The sequence below is a fragment of the Erinaceus europaeus genome, chromosome 1 (genome assembly GCF_950295315.1).
Source record: "Erinaceus europaeus chromosome 1, mEriEur2.1, whole genome shotgun sequence".
Taxonomy (NCBI): domain Eukaryota; kingdom Metazoa; phylum Chordata; class Mammalia; order Eulipotyphla; family Erinaceidae; genus Erinaceus; species Erinaceus europaeus.
The window spans coordinates 18,536,362-18,553,025 of NC_080162.1; the positions used below are offsets into that span (position 1 = coordinate 18,536,362).

Here is a 16,664-nt window from a genome sequence, read left to right on the forward strand (position 1 = left end):
TCCATTTTTATTACTACCAAGCATCAGAACATCAGAAACTAGGATTAAAGCTGCTATAAACATCTACAAGGATACATTTTGTCAGACATAGTCTTTTGGTAAATACCAAGAAATACAATCTCTGATTATATATATATATATTTTTAAATGTTTATTCCCTTTTGTTGCCCTTGTTTATTGTAGTTATTGTTGTTGTTATTGATGCCATTGTTGTTGGATATTGTTGTTATTGATGCCATTGTTGTTGGATAGGACAGAGAGAAATGGAGAGAGGAGGGGAAGGCAGAGAGGGAGAGAGAAAGACAGACAACTGCAGACCTGCTTCACCACCTGTGAAGCGACTCCCCTGCAGGTGGGGAGGTGGGGGCTCGAACCAGGATCCTTACACCAGTCCTTGCGCTTTGCGCCATGATCATTTTTTAAATTTATAGCAATATATGATATTGAATATCTTCTTATGTACTTACATGGCATCTATATAACTTATTTGGTCAATTTTCTGCTCAGATCTTTTGCATTTTTGCATAGTTTTCAATTATATGATTATGTCTTCTATATTTCTGCATTTTGAGTTATTTGTATATATTAAGTAACAGTCCTATGTTATGACAAGCAGTGAAGCCCCAAGTTTTGAACCTGATTCCTTTTATTCTCATATTTTAACAGGTATCATAATTCCAAAAAGGCTAAGTAAAGCAAGAAGCGAAACAAACAGGATATTGACATAAGTAAACAAGTTAGACTAGCTAGCATTAAGTAGTAATTAGACCCTGTGTATTCCAGATCTAATCTCAGTATCTTTATGACTGTTGTGTGTCACATTCTCGTTCTGGTGATGCAGGATACCAAAAAATTACTCAGAGACACAAGTTAATTGTGTTTAAGAGCCTGAAGGTGATTATGTAGTCCTCTCCCAATTCAAGGAGTCAGTGGCCTCCCTCTGGGACTTTTTTCCACAGAAAAGCTTTTGCTTTTTTAACCCCCATCTTTGTTTGAGATTTGCAGACAATCCACTGAGTACAGAGTTCCCTTAGGTTTTTAGTTATACATTTAAATGAAAGCTACCAGCTACCCTGTCTAAATGTTTCCCTGCATTATACTATGTCATCAATGAGAAATTATATTGTGGGGAAACTGTGAGACATGGTTGAGCATGATGTAGGACCTCCTATTGAAAAGTGGGAGTCTGGATGGCAAGACCTTTCTGTCAATCTCTCTCTACTTGAGATCGAGCATGGAGGAAAATGACCACCAGGAAAAAGTTCCCTCTGTAAGCCTCCCTGCCTCACAAAAGACTCTGCATGCAGTCCATTTCCATGTTCTCAAACAAGTTGGTTCGTTTACTAATCGAAGTCCATCTTCTCTGATCATATATGGCTCATACATCATTGTTCTGCTCTGTCAAACTATAACCAGGGACATGCTCTTTATTCCTCCACCCCCTCTGGACCTTCTAATCTTACATGATCCATCTTCTCTCTTAAGGCTCCTCTCTGTCTGCTGGTTAATGACAACCCTACTTCCATTCCTTTGATCAACTAAACCCATTGTTCAACATTTACTAGGGATTCTCTAACTTTTTCCCAACCCCCTATTTCTCCTTGTTCCTCTTCTCCAAAACCATATATGGAATGGATAACTTACTTCCCACTACAACCCCTTATAAACCCTACTTTACTGTTCAATAAACGGATTGTTCAGGAAACATTCCCCTGGTGATCTCTGGTAATATCTCTTGCTACTTACACAGGGAAAGATCCAGTCGGCTCACTCCTACTGCCCTGGAACAATCCTTCTGGGCCCCCACATCTGGTGCACAACAGAGCGGGTAAGCCAAAAGTTTGTGCCCAGGAAGAGTCCTCCTCACCCCAAAGGTCCAACATTATATGGTATTGGAGTTAAGAATTTTTGTCTGACCATATTCTGCCTTCTAGGACTGCTATAAATTTCTGTCTTAAAACAGTACCAATTGGAGGCCAGGAAGTAGCGCACCTAGTTAAGCACACACATTATAGTGCACAGGGACCCAGCTGGTCCCCACCTGCAAAGGGAAAGCTTCACAAGTGGTGAAGCAGGGCTGCAGGTGTCTCTCTCCCTCTCTATCCCCTACTCCTCTAAATTTCTCTCTGTCTCTATCCAATAATAAATAAATAAAAATATTAAAAAATACAGCACCAGTCACCTTATTTATATAAGTTTTAAAATCACATCAGCTAAGTAATAGGCACATTTTCTGCAACTTTTGAAAGTGTATTACACATACACACAGCTACACATAAATCTTTAATCCAATAAGTTAAGTGTACAACATCACAAAGAATTTATTTAGTATACTATATAGATTAAAACTTAGCATTTTTCATATGTAGAAATTTAGAATACTCAGATTGTTGAACAGTGTTCAAGATTTTGACATCTGTATTCAGGTATCAAAAATGGCAAATAATTGATGCAAAAATTAAAGCAAGCTAAATTCAGAGATATACCATGTTCATTGAAAGATTCAATACTGGTAAGATGCCAATTCAATTTATACTTGTTTAGACATTCATGTAACTCTATTCTTTTTTATCCCAGCAGTAGTTTTGTAGACATTGATGAACTGATGCAAAAACATGTGTACAGATGGACAAAGGAAATAGAATATCTAAAAGAATGTTTTAAAAGAAGAGCACTGTTCAAGGGCTCATAACACAATTTCAAGCATTACAGTTAACAGTTTTCAAAACAATGTGTCGTCGATAAAAGGCATCGATTACCCTTATTACTAAAAAATTACCTTAGACACAAGGAGTAATAATTTGACTATACACCAATTGTTGGAATGATAGAGTTGGAGGCATAAAGTGAAAGAGACGAGAAGACAAAGAAAATGCAGCACAGTTCTTTTATTAAGCTATGTCAAAGTATGAAAGTCAGACCATCTAGTAGCTTGCAGCTTTTTTTTTGAACTTCATGCATAACCACACAAAAATGTTCAAATTAATTAGAAAACCTAAGTCTCCTTTCATTACTTTCTCATGAAGTGCTTGCACTTCAGAGAAAGTAATCAACATTGTGAAGAATAAGTTTGATTCCATTTTCAGCAGAGAGCATTTCTTTTAAAGTATCAAATCTAACACTTTTAGCTTACATAAAGTGTCAATCCTAACTATTTTATCCTAGACAGAATTTTCTAGAGATACAAGACTACAGTTTGAACAAGGGTTTGCATATACATAATTGATTCTTTAGCACTCTTACCTTGCTATTGTTTACAAATAGCAATTTAGACAGGAGGAAATAGCTGAAGTTCTCTTAGACTTAAACCTTTTAAAATTATCTCTTATTTCAAGGTTAACCATGGGGGGGGGCTAGAAAGATTCCAATTTGCCAAAAGTGCTCTTCCTGTATCTTATCATTTACTTGCAATATATGATTATCTAGTGAGACAGACATTCTCTTGATGTTAATTCATGTTACTTAACAAAAATCCACCTTGATGAAACTTCTTTGGAAACTTGACCTTAAAGATTGCAAAGCTATGGATCCTTGGTATTGTGCATTGGTAAAATGTCACAGTATTCTCTTTTAATTTAATTTAGCTGCATACACTTAGATATCAACTGTTGGCCCTAATATATATATATATATTCCTTTTCTTTTCTTTCTTTCTTTCTTTCTTTCTTTCTTTCTTTAACAATATCTGGTAACACTGCACATGCACTCTTGTACAGCAAAAATTGACCATGGTGAGTTGATATCAGTCATTGGGAGTGGGCTTATGTCCTCCATTTTAAAACTGGCCTGCCCTACTTTGCCATTTCATTCAACTGGGCATTCGAATTGTATTTATTAATTAATTTATTTACTTACTTATTTACCTACTTAAGTATTTTTTTTTGCTACCGGGGCTACTGCACAAGAATGCACCATTCTGGGTGGCCATTTTTCCCCACCTGCCTTCTCTATTTTGTTTGACAGGACAGAGAGAAATTGAGAGGGGAGGAGAGGGCTTGAGAGATATAAAGGGAGAGAGAAAGATAGACACCTGCAGACCTGCTTCACTACTCATGAAACAGCCTCCTGTAGGTGAGGAGCAGGAGCTCAAACCAGGTCCTTGCGGATGACAATATATGTGTTTATCCAGATGCGCCACCACCCTGCTTCTCTTCTTTATTTATTTTTACAATCTTCTTTTATTAAGTTTTAACACAGAAAGTGAGCAGAAATGAAATTAAAATACAAGGAAAGCTTAGGGAGTGAGCCTGTGAAGATACCAAAAGATGTCTCTGTACAAAGGTCTTCTTCTCTTATACTGAAAAGTTCATATTCAGATGCGAATTTATTCATGCACAGGCTCTTCTAAAATCTGACTTCCCATTGGACCCATATCTAGTGTGAAGCTATTGCAGATTTCCAATTTCATTAATGGATCCAATTCTGTAAGATGAAGTCTAACCTCCTCTGGTACTAAAATACTGAAGCTTATTCACCAAGTGTATCCACCGCACTTCATGTTCTTGCTGATCTAATAACCAAGATTGCATATCTATTCTATAGCTGGAAATAGTCATAAATATCACTATGGTGCATGTTGCTTGTGGTTTTGTTTTTATCTGTTTGTAGAGCAGGGACCTTGAGCATGTGTGATTTCACTGTTCTGGGATCAGTTTTTCATTCAGATATAGAGACAAAGAGAAAAGAAGAGACACCCCAGTACCAGAGGTTCATGGCATCTCCAGTGTAGTAGTAAGGCTCAGAACTGGGGCAAAAACACGGTTAAGTGTACACCCTCCACAGTGAGATAGCTCTCTGATCCTCTATTAATTCTTGGAATTCTAATTTTAAAAGCCAACTCTTGTCTAATCTTAAGGCAAGATATAAGTATTAATTTCTTCATGCTTAATTCCCAAATGATTCTAATCATATATCATCTCCTAATTTCAAGACACTATTAAAAAATACCTATACTAGATTTTGGAAATTCTCTTTAATTTTCCTTATTTAATTTAATTAGTTAATTAAATTAAATGCTTGGGCTCAGCATCTGTACAGTGACTCCACTGTTCCCAGGGCACCCCCCCATTCTTATTTTTTGACAAAGGGAAAAAGAGAAGGATAGAGCTAGAGACAGGGAGAGAGAGAGAGAGAGAGGTGGAACTGCAGTAAAGCTCCACTGTTCACAAAGCTTACCATGTGCAAATGGACAGCAAAGGTTTGAACCCACCAAGAGAGTCTTGGTTCTGGCCCTTGGTAACATATGCAATACACTAGGTATGCTTCCCTCTTTATTTTAAAGTTTCTGTAATTGGATCATTACTTTTTCTTCTTTTTATTTATTTACTTTTATTATTATTGATAGGACAGAGAGAAATTAAGAGGGGAGGAGAAGATAGAGAGAGGGAGAGAAAGATAGACACCCACAGGCCTGCTTCACTGCTTGTGAAACAACCCCCCTACAGGTAGGGAGCCGGGGGCTCTAACCTGGATCCTTGCTTCATACTGTGTGCACTTAATGGGGTGCACCACCGCCTACCCTTCCCCTACTTTTTCTTCTTGTATTATAAAACCGTGATTATATAACTTATAAAGACAATGTTAATCTCCTGATAGAAACTCACTGTGTATAGATATTGTTGAGTGTAAACCCCACTGATTTGATCTGGGGCCCATATTCAGCATAGGAGCCTATCACCTTTCCCGTATTTGGGAGCTGCTCTCTTCACTGATCCAGCTTTCTAGCCCTTTTCCCAGCCATGACATCATCTCCCCAACAATAACTTGAGTCCACCTGCATATCAGATGTCAGGCTCAGGAAAAAACAAACAAAAAACTAATAAAGTCATGGACCCTTTGGAATATAACTAAAATAGACCTACCAGCTTTTTCCAAAACAGAGACCCCCAAATCTTCATCTGCAATATTCCAGCCTTTAGGCTCATGATTAGTTAACAAGTTGTTCAACTTTATATGTTAACTATTTTTTTAGCCACCAGGTTCTAGATACTACCATGATACCCATCAGACTTCCCTGGGCAGACAACCCCACCAATGTGTCATAGAGCCCACTTCCCCAGAGCTCTGCCCCACTAGGGAAAGAGAGAGATGGGCTGGGAGTATGGATCAACCTGTCAATGCCTACATTCAGTGGGGAAGCAATTACAGAAGCCAGACCTTCTACCTTCTGCATCCCATAATGACCCTGGGTCCATACTCCTTCCCGGAGGGTTAAGTAATAGGAAAGCTATCAGGGGAGGGGAGGGGATAGGGAGTTCTGGTGGTGGGAATTGTGTGGAGTTGTAGCCCTCTTATCCTATGTTTTTTGTCAGTGTTTTTTTTATAAATAAAAATTAAAAATAATAAAAAAAGAAACTCACTGTGTACTCACCATAGATGTTAAAGATCATGTTAGATCATGAAAGAGGATTAAATAACTAAATTTCTATCAATGGAAGTGGGCTGTCTCACCTGTGTGCTCTATTCTATATTAGCAAAAAACAGTCTGGACTTAGTTACAACAAAAATGCATTCCCACTGAAAAGGGAGAGTTGCCAAGTTGCTCACTGAGAACAGTTGTTAGTTTGTCTAAGTACAGCCTTGCTCTTTATTTTTATTTTTTAGATGTAAGGGAAGGAGGAAGAATGGAAGAGAACTGTAAAAGCTTTATTTATAGGCAAACATACCCTTATTCGATAACAAATGATCAACTAAAGTAATGCCTAGCATTTGAACAGTAGTTTGTCATAAGCACAGATATCAGTAGATGATAGCAATCAGCATTTGGTGCAAACAGCAAGTTACCTCTTACCTCTGTCTCTTTTGTCACTGGGGTTTGCTAAATCTGGCTCACCATTTTGTGAGTGGGAACAATCAACTTGGTGGGTTGGAGGGAAGTATTATAATTAAATGTCCACCCACTTTTTCCTTTCTGATGAAAGGCCCCCATGAAACTTACTAAATAAGGTGCATCAAGACAGATGAAAAAAAAGCACTTACAAAGCTGGTTTTTCACATAGAGAAACTTCTCTAAATCATAGAAAATTTCCACCCCAAGACAGTGTTAATGAACACTATCATGCTTAACTGTGGTGAATATGGCAAAGCCCACGTGGGTAAAATGAAAATTTTATATGTTTTGTTGGTAACAACTATGATGTTCAATATGACTGATCAACACATTACAGTAAGATTTAAAGTAATCATGGAATAAAACTTTTTTTTTTTTTGCCTCCAGGATTATTGCTGGGACTTGGTGCCTGCACCATGAATCCACTGCTCCTGGGGGCCTTTTTCCCCCTCTTTTATTGCCCTTGTTGTTTTATCATTGTTGTGGTTATTATTATTATTGCTATTAATGTCATTGTTATTGGATAGGACAGAGAGAAATTGAGAAAGGAGGGGAAGACAGAGAGGGGGAGAGAAAGATAGACACCTGCAGACCTGCTTCACTGCCTGTGAAGCGACTCCCCTGCAGCTGGGGGCTCGAACTGGGATCCTTATGCTGGTCCTTGCACTTTGTACCAGGTGTGCTTAACCCGCTGAGCTATCACCAGACCCCCGGAATAAAACTATTTTTAAATAAATATTAAATAATATACTTAGTCTAAGCAATAGCATACTGTTACAAAGTGTCGGGCTGAGCTTCACTGACAGGAGATAGACGACCTGGGCCTCATGGTTGAGCTTACCCAGTATCTCTTTATACATACAGAACACAGTGCAATCTAAGCCAAGCTAAACTAAACCAAACTGAAAACTCACAAACCTGTCCTTATATGTACTTGCCAAGTAGGGTGTAAACAGGATGTGATGTAGAGAGGGTGGAGTGAAAAGAGAGTGGTGGAAAATCAGGGTGTGACAAGGAGAGGGGGCGGAGCAGGCGAGAATTCTACCACAGAACCACCAAAACCCTGGAGGGAGGGTGGTGCTTAGTTAGTGATTTATGTAAATAGACCGCAACTTTGAGTGGGATCAAACCAATGCCATACAGGCATGCGGGTGCTTAGTTAAGCAGGATTAGAAACAGAAGCCAGGGGAGCTGGCATACCTACCCAACAACAAAGTATACTGAATTAAACAAAGTATGTTAAAGATGCTATTGAATTTTCCCAATTTTCAGTGTTACTTAGTTGTCTTCTAAAGGAGACGTAGAAAAGGTTTATACTGTTTGATTTTGATAACTGAATGCGTACTTACTACTATTCACTTTGTCCTGAAAGACACGATAACATCTCTTTTTTAAAATGCAGAGTAGTATTTCACTGAATATATGTTCTATAGCCTGTTTACTCAGTCACATGTGGTGGACATTTAGGTTAATGCCTAAGTGTAATACCACTAAAATGTAAGATATTTCCACTTTTATTTGTTTAATGACTTTCAATACTATTTTCTTTTTCTTTCTTTCTTTTTTTTTCTCACTTGAAACTCAATACTGTTTTCCATAGGGGCTGCATGAATTTTCTTTCCCACCAACAATGATTTTTTTTTCCCATCCTCCAGATAATTTTATTGATGAGTCAAATATAGAGAATTGAAGATGCCCATGAAATTTATATGGAAATGTAAAACAAATGCTGTGGTTGTGGGGACAAAGAAACCCTCCTGCACTGCCGGTAGGAATGTAAGTGGGTCCAACCCCTGTGGAGAGCAGTTTGGAGAACTCTCAGAAGGCTGGAAGTGGACCTTCTCTATGATCCTGCAATTCCTCTACTGGGGATAGATCCTAAGGAACCCATCACATCCACCCAAAGAGATTTGGGGATACCTATATTCATAACAGCACAAGTTGTAATAGCCAAAATAGGATCCATTATTTGGTTATAAATAGTTTTTCCTTGAACAGTATTTTAGTAATACATGTCAAAAAGGAAAAGAGTTTTGTTATTTTATTTTAAACATGATTTGGGAAAATTCAGGCTGAAGCTCAATTAAAGACTTTGGGGTCTTGGTGTATGATGATGGAAAAGTTGGGGGTAAAAGGGTTCTGTAGCTACATACCACAGGAAGATGAGATAATGTACCCCTGTACCATTTTTTGTACTTTAAACCATTCAAATGTAAAATCCAATAAAATGAGGGAAAGTGCTTTCTTTAACAGTCACATTTTCAGCAATTTTCAATCTTTAAGAGAAAAAAAATAAGTAAATAGAATTTCCCTCCCCCTAAATTGTGTTTTGAGCAAGTTCTTTATCAACTATACATGAAATGTATGCTTCCTGGAATACTAGATTAGAAACAGAAACTCAACTTTTTTAGCAGAAGTCAGATTTTACTTTCAGGAGTTCCGCTACCCTCCAAAAAATATTTTATTAATTTAATGTGCTTTCAACTTAGATAATTTTATTTATTTAAAAATGTATTATTATTTTATTTATTATTTACTGGATAGAGACAGCCAGAAATTGAGAGGGAAGGGGGAGAGAGAGAGAGAAACCTGCAGCCCTGCTTCACCACTCATGAAGCTTTCCCCCTGCAGGGGGGGACGAGGGGCTCGACCTGGGTCCATGTGCACTGTAACATGTGCACTCAACCACGTGTGCCACCACCTGGCCCCCTTAGATAATTTTATTGAGATGTTAATGGTTACAGTCAAGTCTTTAACATAGACAGCACCTATTCTCCCCCCTTAATTGGTGTTTAGGAGACACATTGGGAATCCAATATCCGTTCATTCAGTATGTTTCTCTCCTTTCCCAGAGTCCTTTTCTTTGGTGCAATAAGCCACACTCAGACCCAGTTTCACCCTATGCCCTTCCTTATCATCCTTTATTAAGTTCCACAAATAAGTGAGATCATTCAGTATTGGTTTTTCTCATTCTGCCTTCACGCAACATGATGCCTTCAAGTTCTGACTATGATGCTGCAAAGGAGATGACCTCATCATGTTTTTTAATGGAGAACTTATATAGTTACTGGAACTATGTTTAAGTAGATGTTTTTTACAATCTACTACCATTTTTTTCCTTTTTTACATTTTTTACTTTATATTTAAGGTATAAGTACATTGAGGGTTGAATAAAATATCTGACAGTTAATTGAATGTATTAGTTAAATATTATAAATCTAAAAGTAGTTCCTGAATCTATATAACCTGGTTTGAGTTTTGTAACTATGTTTTCCTAAAGGTCAATAGGAAATGTGAATAATTGCCTTATCATAGAACCAGGAAGACAGCAGTGCAGTTATGTGCCAAACTTCATGTCTAAGGCTCAAAGATTTCCAGTTTAATCCCTGGCATGATCAAAAGAGTTATATAGAGGTCTGTTTAAAAAATGCATATGTGGGGAGTCAAGCGGTAGTGCAGTGGGTTAAGCACAGGTGGCACAAAGCACAAGGACCGGCATAAGGATCCCGGTTCATGCCCCCCGGCTCCCCACCTGCATGGAAGTCGCTTCACAGGTGGGGAAACAGGTCTGCACGTGTCCATCTTTCTCTCCCCCTCTCTGTCTTCCCTTCCTCTCTCCATTTCTCTCTGTCCAATCCAACAACGATGACATCAAGAACAATAACAATAATAACTACAAAAATAAAAGCAAGGGAATAAATAAATAAAATGATTATGTATATGTATACACAGAGACTATATATATCCCTTAACTCACAAAGCTCTTGGTAAGGTCAATGTTCAAAGAGATTTTGAAGTTGAATTTGTGGCAGTTTCAGGCATGGCATGACTTGTTGTTAATATATTTATCCAGTCTTTTCTTTTTGTGGTGAGACTACTCAACCTCAGAAAAAGAGTTTCTAGCCAGATATGTCCAAAATATGTACATATGTTTCTAGCCAGATATGTCCAAAGTTTTCTTCCCAGTAGATCTACATTATAAAATGTTAAGAAAGTTCTCTACTTTTTCTATTCTTGTATCCTGTTTTAAAAAAGTTTTTTACTTATTTTTTTTATGAGAGAGGAAGTACCAGAATATCCCTCTGGTATAAGTAATGATAAGGATCAAATTTAGAAGCTTATATCTACATGTTTAGAACTCTAGCCACTGCTTAACCTTCCAGGCTGTGAAAGCCCTCCATTTTCATAGATAGTATACTGAATACTGTGATTCTAATTCAGGTAGTGACTATTTCTAACTCACAAATTGTATAAGTAATGTTGCCCCAAACCAGAGTTCACTATAGAGTTCATGGTCAATAAATGAAGGTGTGATAGTATACAAGACATTTCAATAACCAGTATAACATGGGAACTTAGAATTAGAATGAATACTAGCCACAAACTAAAAGTACAGCCATACAAATGAGTTCCATTATTTGTTCCAGTACATCAAGTTTCCTCAACAACATGCCAACTTGCTCCCAAAATCACGGCAGTAATTCTATGCCTTCAGTTTTTAAGCAGGCAGGAATTATAGGTTTATCATCTGTGTCTCTACTGAGACATAACCCTAAAATCCTTAATTATTTTGGATCTTTCTAGCCCTGTATATCCGATATTCTTGTTCTATAGACATGTTACATATCTGATTTATATTATTTAACATGCTAGAGGATACAGTCATGAATGATCATAGAGAAACAATGAAATTCATGATATTTAGTATTTGTTCCTTTTCAAGTTATAAAAAGGATTAAACATCTGTAAGGATAAAACAAAGTACCGAAACCCAGTGGAGGCCCACTACCCCAATACAACAGGAAGCCAAACTTTGTCACATTAGCTTTGGATGAAAGGAGATTCTCTTTATTACCATTCCAACCTACAACCAACAGTTGGAATATATTGAGCCAACCTCAAGTCCTCCCCAAACTGTCAGTCTTTTATTCAATTAGTAATAGAGGAAGGGAGGAAAGTCATAAGATGGATTGGAGGACAAGAAGTCAGGGGCTGATAGAGCCCTAACTCCCCCCTCCACCAGGCTCATAGCTCCTCAAACTTCCTCAAAGAATCAAATCTCAAGTGGAACCCAAGTATTTTCTATTATCTTTATAGAGTAAACTTAGTAAAATTCAAGTCCCTCAAGCTGTCCTTCTACTTCTACACTAAGCTTTAGCATATTGACTGCTGAAGAGAAACTTAACATAATTTATGAACCTTTAGTCATCTCTTCCTCCCACTCCACACTCCTAAGGTTGTGTCAGACAGTCCAAGTCCAGTCTTCTTTGGAGCCTGGTTTCAGTATCTGTCCTCAACCAAGTTTTTGTTTTGTTTGGTGTAGCTTTTAGAAAATATACATTAAAGGGGACAAGAAAGTGTCATAAAAACTGCTTTGCAGTTGTGAGATCTTTGGATCAACTCCAGGTACCACCTAACACTAAGAAAGGCAAAAATAGGGGGCTGGGCAATGGTGGACCTGGTTAAGAAAACATATACCATGTGGAAGGAGCCAGTTAGAGCCCCTGCTCCCCACCTGTAGGGTGGATGCTTCATAAGTGATGAGGCAGGTAAGAGAAAGAAGAAGAAGGAGGAGGAGGAGGAGGAGGAGGAGGAGGAGGAGGAGGAAGAGAAGGAGAAGAAGAAGGAGGAGGAGGAGGAGGAGGAAGAAGAGAAGGAGAAGAAGAAGGAGGAGGAGGAGGAGGAAGAGAAGGAGAAGGAGGAGGAGGAGGAGGAAGAAGAGAAGGAGAAGAAGGAGGAGGAGGAGGAGGAGGAGAAGGAGAAGAAGGAGGAGGAGGAGGAGGAGAAGAAGAAGAAGGAGGAGGAGGAGGAGGAGGAGAAGGAGACAGAGAAGGAGAAGGAGAAGGAGGAGAAGAAGAAAAAAGGAAGACAAGAATAAAATATAACATAAAAAATGGCAGGGAGATGTTCTGGTTTCTCTTCCTTGATTATAAAAAATAAACAAATGAAAGTTTACATTAAAAAGAACAATACAATACTGGGTAGGGGTGATAGTTCACCAGATACAGTGTGTACTCAGAGCCCAGGTCTGAGTCCCAGCAACACATGTGAATGTCATGACACCAGGTGAAGTGCTGTTGTGGCAGTGTCTCTCCCTGCTACTGTCTTCTTCCCAGCTTCCCACCATCTGAACAGTAAAAAATAAACAGCCAGGGAGCAGTGAAACTGCACATTTGTGAGGCTTTGGCTCGGTAGAATAAATAAAAATTAAATACAAACCTCAATATTGATCATAATGTCATAGCTCTAAATAAATTGTATCTTTCCAAGACACTGGCTATGGTTTATAGCATATGACATATATACCTACTTATTACTTTGATCTAACTCCATCTATGTTTGTAGTAAGTTTTCAGATGTTCTTATTTGAACCCAACCCAATTTTTTATGGTGAAGGAAAAGCTCAATTTAGGATGCTTACATACTGAAAACACTCACCTCTACAAGCCTACTAGTGTGTTCGTGAAATATTGCAGCATATTCTCTGATTTCCTTTTCTCGACCATTCTTGGCAGCTTCAATGAGAACCAAAAGTGGAACTGTTGTATCCAAAAAAGAGTCAGACACGTGATCTATAATTGCCTTGCGGAGCTGAGGAGAAATAAAAAAATTAAACATTTTTATAGAGGCAATAGTTTCTAATTTCCTATTTTTACCACCTTGGCAACTATAAAATTAATTATATATTTTTTTGTACAATCTTTTGTCAAAACATTTAAAAGTATGTGTAGAAGTCACTGACAAAGCAAAAACAAGCCATTTTATTTTTCTATAACACAATCATTGAGCAATCTAGTTAGCAAAATTCATGACTTCTTTCTTAATTGTATTTAGCCCAGACATAAGATTATTAGTGATATAACCAAGCATGATAAATTTACTTCTGTGTAATAAACCTTAAGCTCTGCAGCTTGTATTTAACCGTTAATGATGATAATGTTGTAATCCCTTGGGTCTATACTCCCAGAGGGTTAAAGAATACAAAAGCTATCAGGGGAGGGGATGGGATAGGGAGTCTTGGTGGCGGGAATTGTGTGGAGTTGTACCCCTCTTATCCTATGGTTTTGTCAGTGTTCCCTTTTTATAAAAATAAATAAGTAAATAAATAAATAAGAAAAAATCAATCTTCTAGTACTGGGAACATTTGCAAAGATTGGAGTACAGTCCTTCTGTAATGTTACCATTTTTTTACTCCTTTCATTTTAATTCTATTTACTCCAATATCTTTTATTTCTTCAAAGTTTGCAATTATATTTTCCCTGTAATTCTTCCAATCTTATATTCTACCCACACATGCTTAAAATATTGGAAAATGAAGTTTTAAGCACTGGTGATTTACTAGTAACCAAAAATTTAAAAAAGAATTTTCTAAATTATTCATTAACGAAACCAAATTAAAATGCATTTTAATATTCCGGGTTTTTCCAAGGCCTATTGCTAACTATATAACCCAGTAAATGAGAAAAAGTTTGCCATGAAGGTGTGATGATACATTTAGTAGGGTAGAAGATGGCGACTTGGAGACAACACCTAGTGTGAGCTCCAGAAAAGAAAGCAGCTTATAACTGGGTTCTCTGGAAAGGGTAGGATCCGGGCCTTCAGTGGACAGGGTCAATAAGGGGTGGTCAGGGTGACACCAAAAAAAAAGAGTCTTATAACCTATTCTTGAACTGGCAAACAGAGGTCACAACGACAAAGAAAGGAAAATCTTCGGCTTGATTATTTCTGAACTCACCCTTCTCCCTACCCTAGAACCAGCACCCACCGGTTGGCCAGCTGCTCCTAGCAGGCTTCCTGCAGAGCTATTTTCTTTACCAATATTCCCGGCTAAGCAAGGGTGTCAGTCCAAGCCTTTTCCTTTTCCTTTTCCTGTTGAAAGGGGCTGGAGCTCTATTTGACTGACAGAATACCTGACCAATCAGAGCCTCAGCCCTGCCTGGGAAAGACTAGCTGGAATTTTTGTTTGTTTGTTTGTTTTGGTACTTCTTATAATTGGTTGTCTTTTTTGGTTTAGGAAGGGGACCAGGCTTCCTGCAGCCAATCTGGAGTGTTCCAAGCTGCAGACTGACTGTTAGGGTTTTTCACTCTATTTTATTTTATTGTTGTTATTATTATGTCCAGTAGGATAATACTGGAAAGTGAACTTTCAAGTGAATTGTATCAAAGTTTTACTAATTATTTTGTAAAATGAATTAAAGTTATCTGCTATGCTAATACTATAAAATGTTATGATCAAAAGGAATTTTATTTTCTGTAATTATATATCCAGCCATTTCAATGAATGTATTTTAAGCATACATCTAAAGGCAAGGTGCCAGCCTAAATAAGCTCGAAGTCCCAGGTTGAGAAATATATGATAATTATATATAGAAAAGTATATATAGAAAAGACATATAGAAAAGTTCGACTAGTATCTTAGAAATATAAAATGCTAGAAAGAGGGGTCCGAGCAGTGACACACCTAGTTAAGCGCATATAATATTAATCGTAAGGACCTGCACAAGGATACTGGTTCAAACCCCAGCTCCCCAATTGGAAGGATGTCGCTTCTCAAGTGGTGAAGCAGGTTTGCAGGCATTTATTTTTCTCTTCCCCCTCTATCTTCCCCTCCCCTCTCAATTTTTCTCTGTCTTATCCAATAAAATGGAAAAAATAGCCGCCAGTAGGAGTAAATTTATAGTGCAGACACCAAGCCCCAGCAATAACCCTGGAGGCAAAAAAAAAAAAATAGAAATAACTGTTATGGTTATGGAATCTCTAATGAAGGTATATATTTATTTCACTTTAAAAACAGTTTAGAATATTAGAGAGTAGAACTGGGAGGTGAGAAATGGTACTCTAGGAATATTGGCTATAACAAGAAAACAGAAAGATGGGACTGGGTGGTGGTGCACCTGGTTCAGTGCACACATTACAGTGTGCAAGGACCTGGGTTCAATCCCCTAGTCCCCACCTGCAAGGGGAAAACTTCACAAGTGGTGATGCAGGGCTGCAGGTGTCTCTCTGTCTCTCTCCCCCCTCTCTCTCCCTTCTTTCTCAATTTCTAGCTATCTCTATCCAATAAATAAAGATAATAAAAAATTTAAAAAAGAAAATAGAAAGATGCTCAAGACATCACAAATATCCTGTGACTAGAACACAGTGGTGGCAGGAGAACTGAAAGTGAGTCATGGTGAGTACAGTGGAAGTGAGATAAAACGTGTTAAAAATAAGGCAGAAGGCTAAAGGATTGCAGAAGGAAAAGAGAAACTGGTAACTCAAGTTAAACATGTTTTGAAGAGATAGCATACAGGGGCCCAGTAGTGGCACACCTGGCTGAGCGTACAGGTTACTGAAATGCGTGCAGGTTCCAGCCCCTAGTCCCCACCTGCAGGGGGAAAGCTTTGCCAGTGGTGAAGTAGGGCTGCAGGTATCTCTCTCCCTCTCTTCTTCCCCCTTCCCTCTTGATTTCTGACTGTCTCTCTATATAAATAAATGAAGATAATACAATTTTTTAAAATAAGGAGATAACATACAGTCAATATGCAAAATTCTTTCCCTTTATAAGCATTTTAATATATGCAAACCAGAGTGCAATTCATGCAACCAAACAAGCTTCCTCTATAGGCCCTTTTTGACTCCTGATTATCTAACAGTACATTCATAGTTATTATTACGGTATGAAGAATTTTCAGTGTTTCTCATCTCAGCCACTGGACTCAGTTCTGATTTTAGCTGTTGCTATGGGGAACAGTTTCATGTTTTCAGAAGATACATCATGCATCCCATTGTTTTTTTGTTATTATTCTTGTTCAATGCCTACTCTAAATCTCAAGAAGATTCATAGCCCAGACAC

General features: G+C 38.0%; 1 protein-coding gene across 1 annotated transcript in view; it reads right to left on the reverse strand.

Moving 5' to 3' along the window:
* The window catches only part of CTNNA3 (catenin alpha 3), a 1,573,756-nt gene that overhangs the window by 826,960 nt on the left and 730,132 nt on the right, over positions 1-16,664 (reverse strand). The window contains exon 9 of the mRNA XM_060193489.1: positions 13,268-13,420. Within this exon, the coding sequence (XP_060049472.1) occupies positions 13,268-13,420 (153 nt within the window). The remainder of the gene's footprint in view (positions 1-13,267; positions 13,421-16,664) is intronic.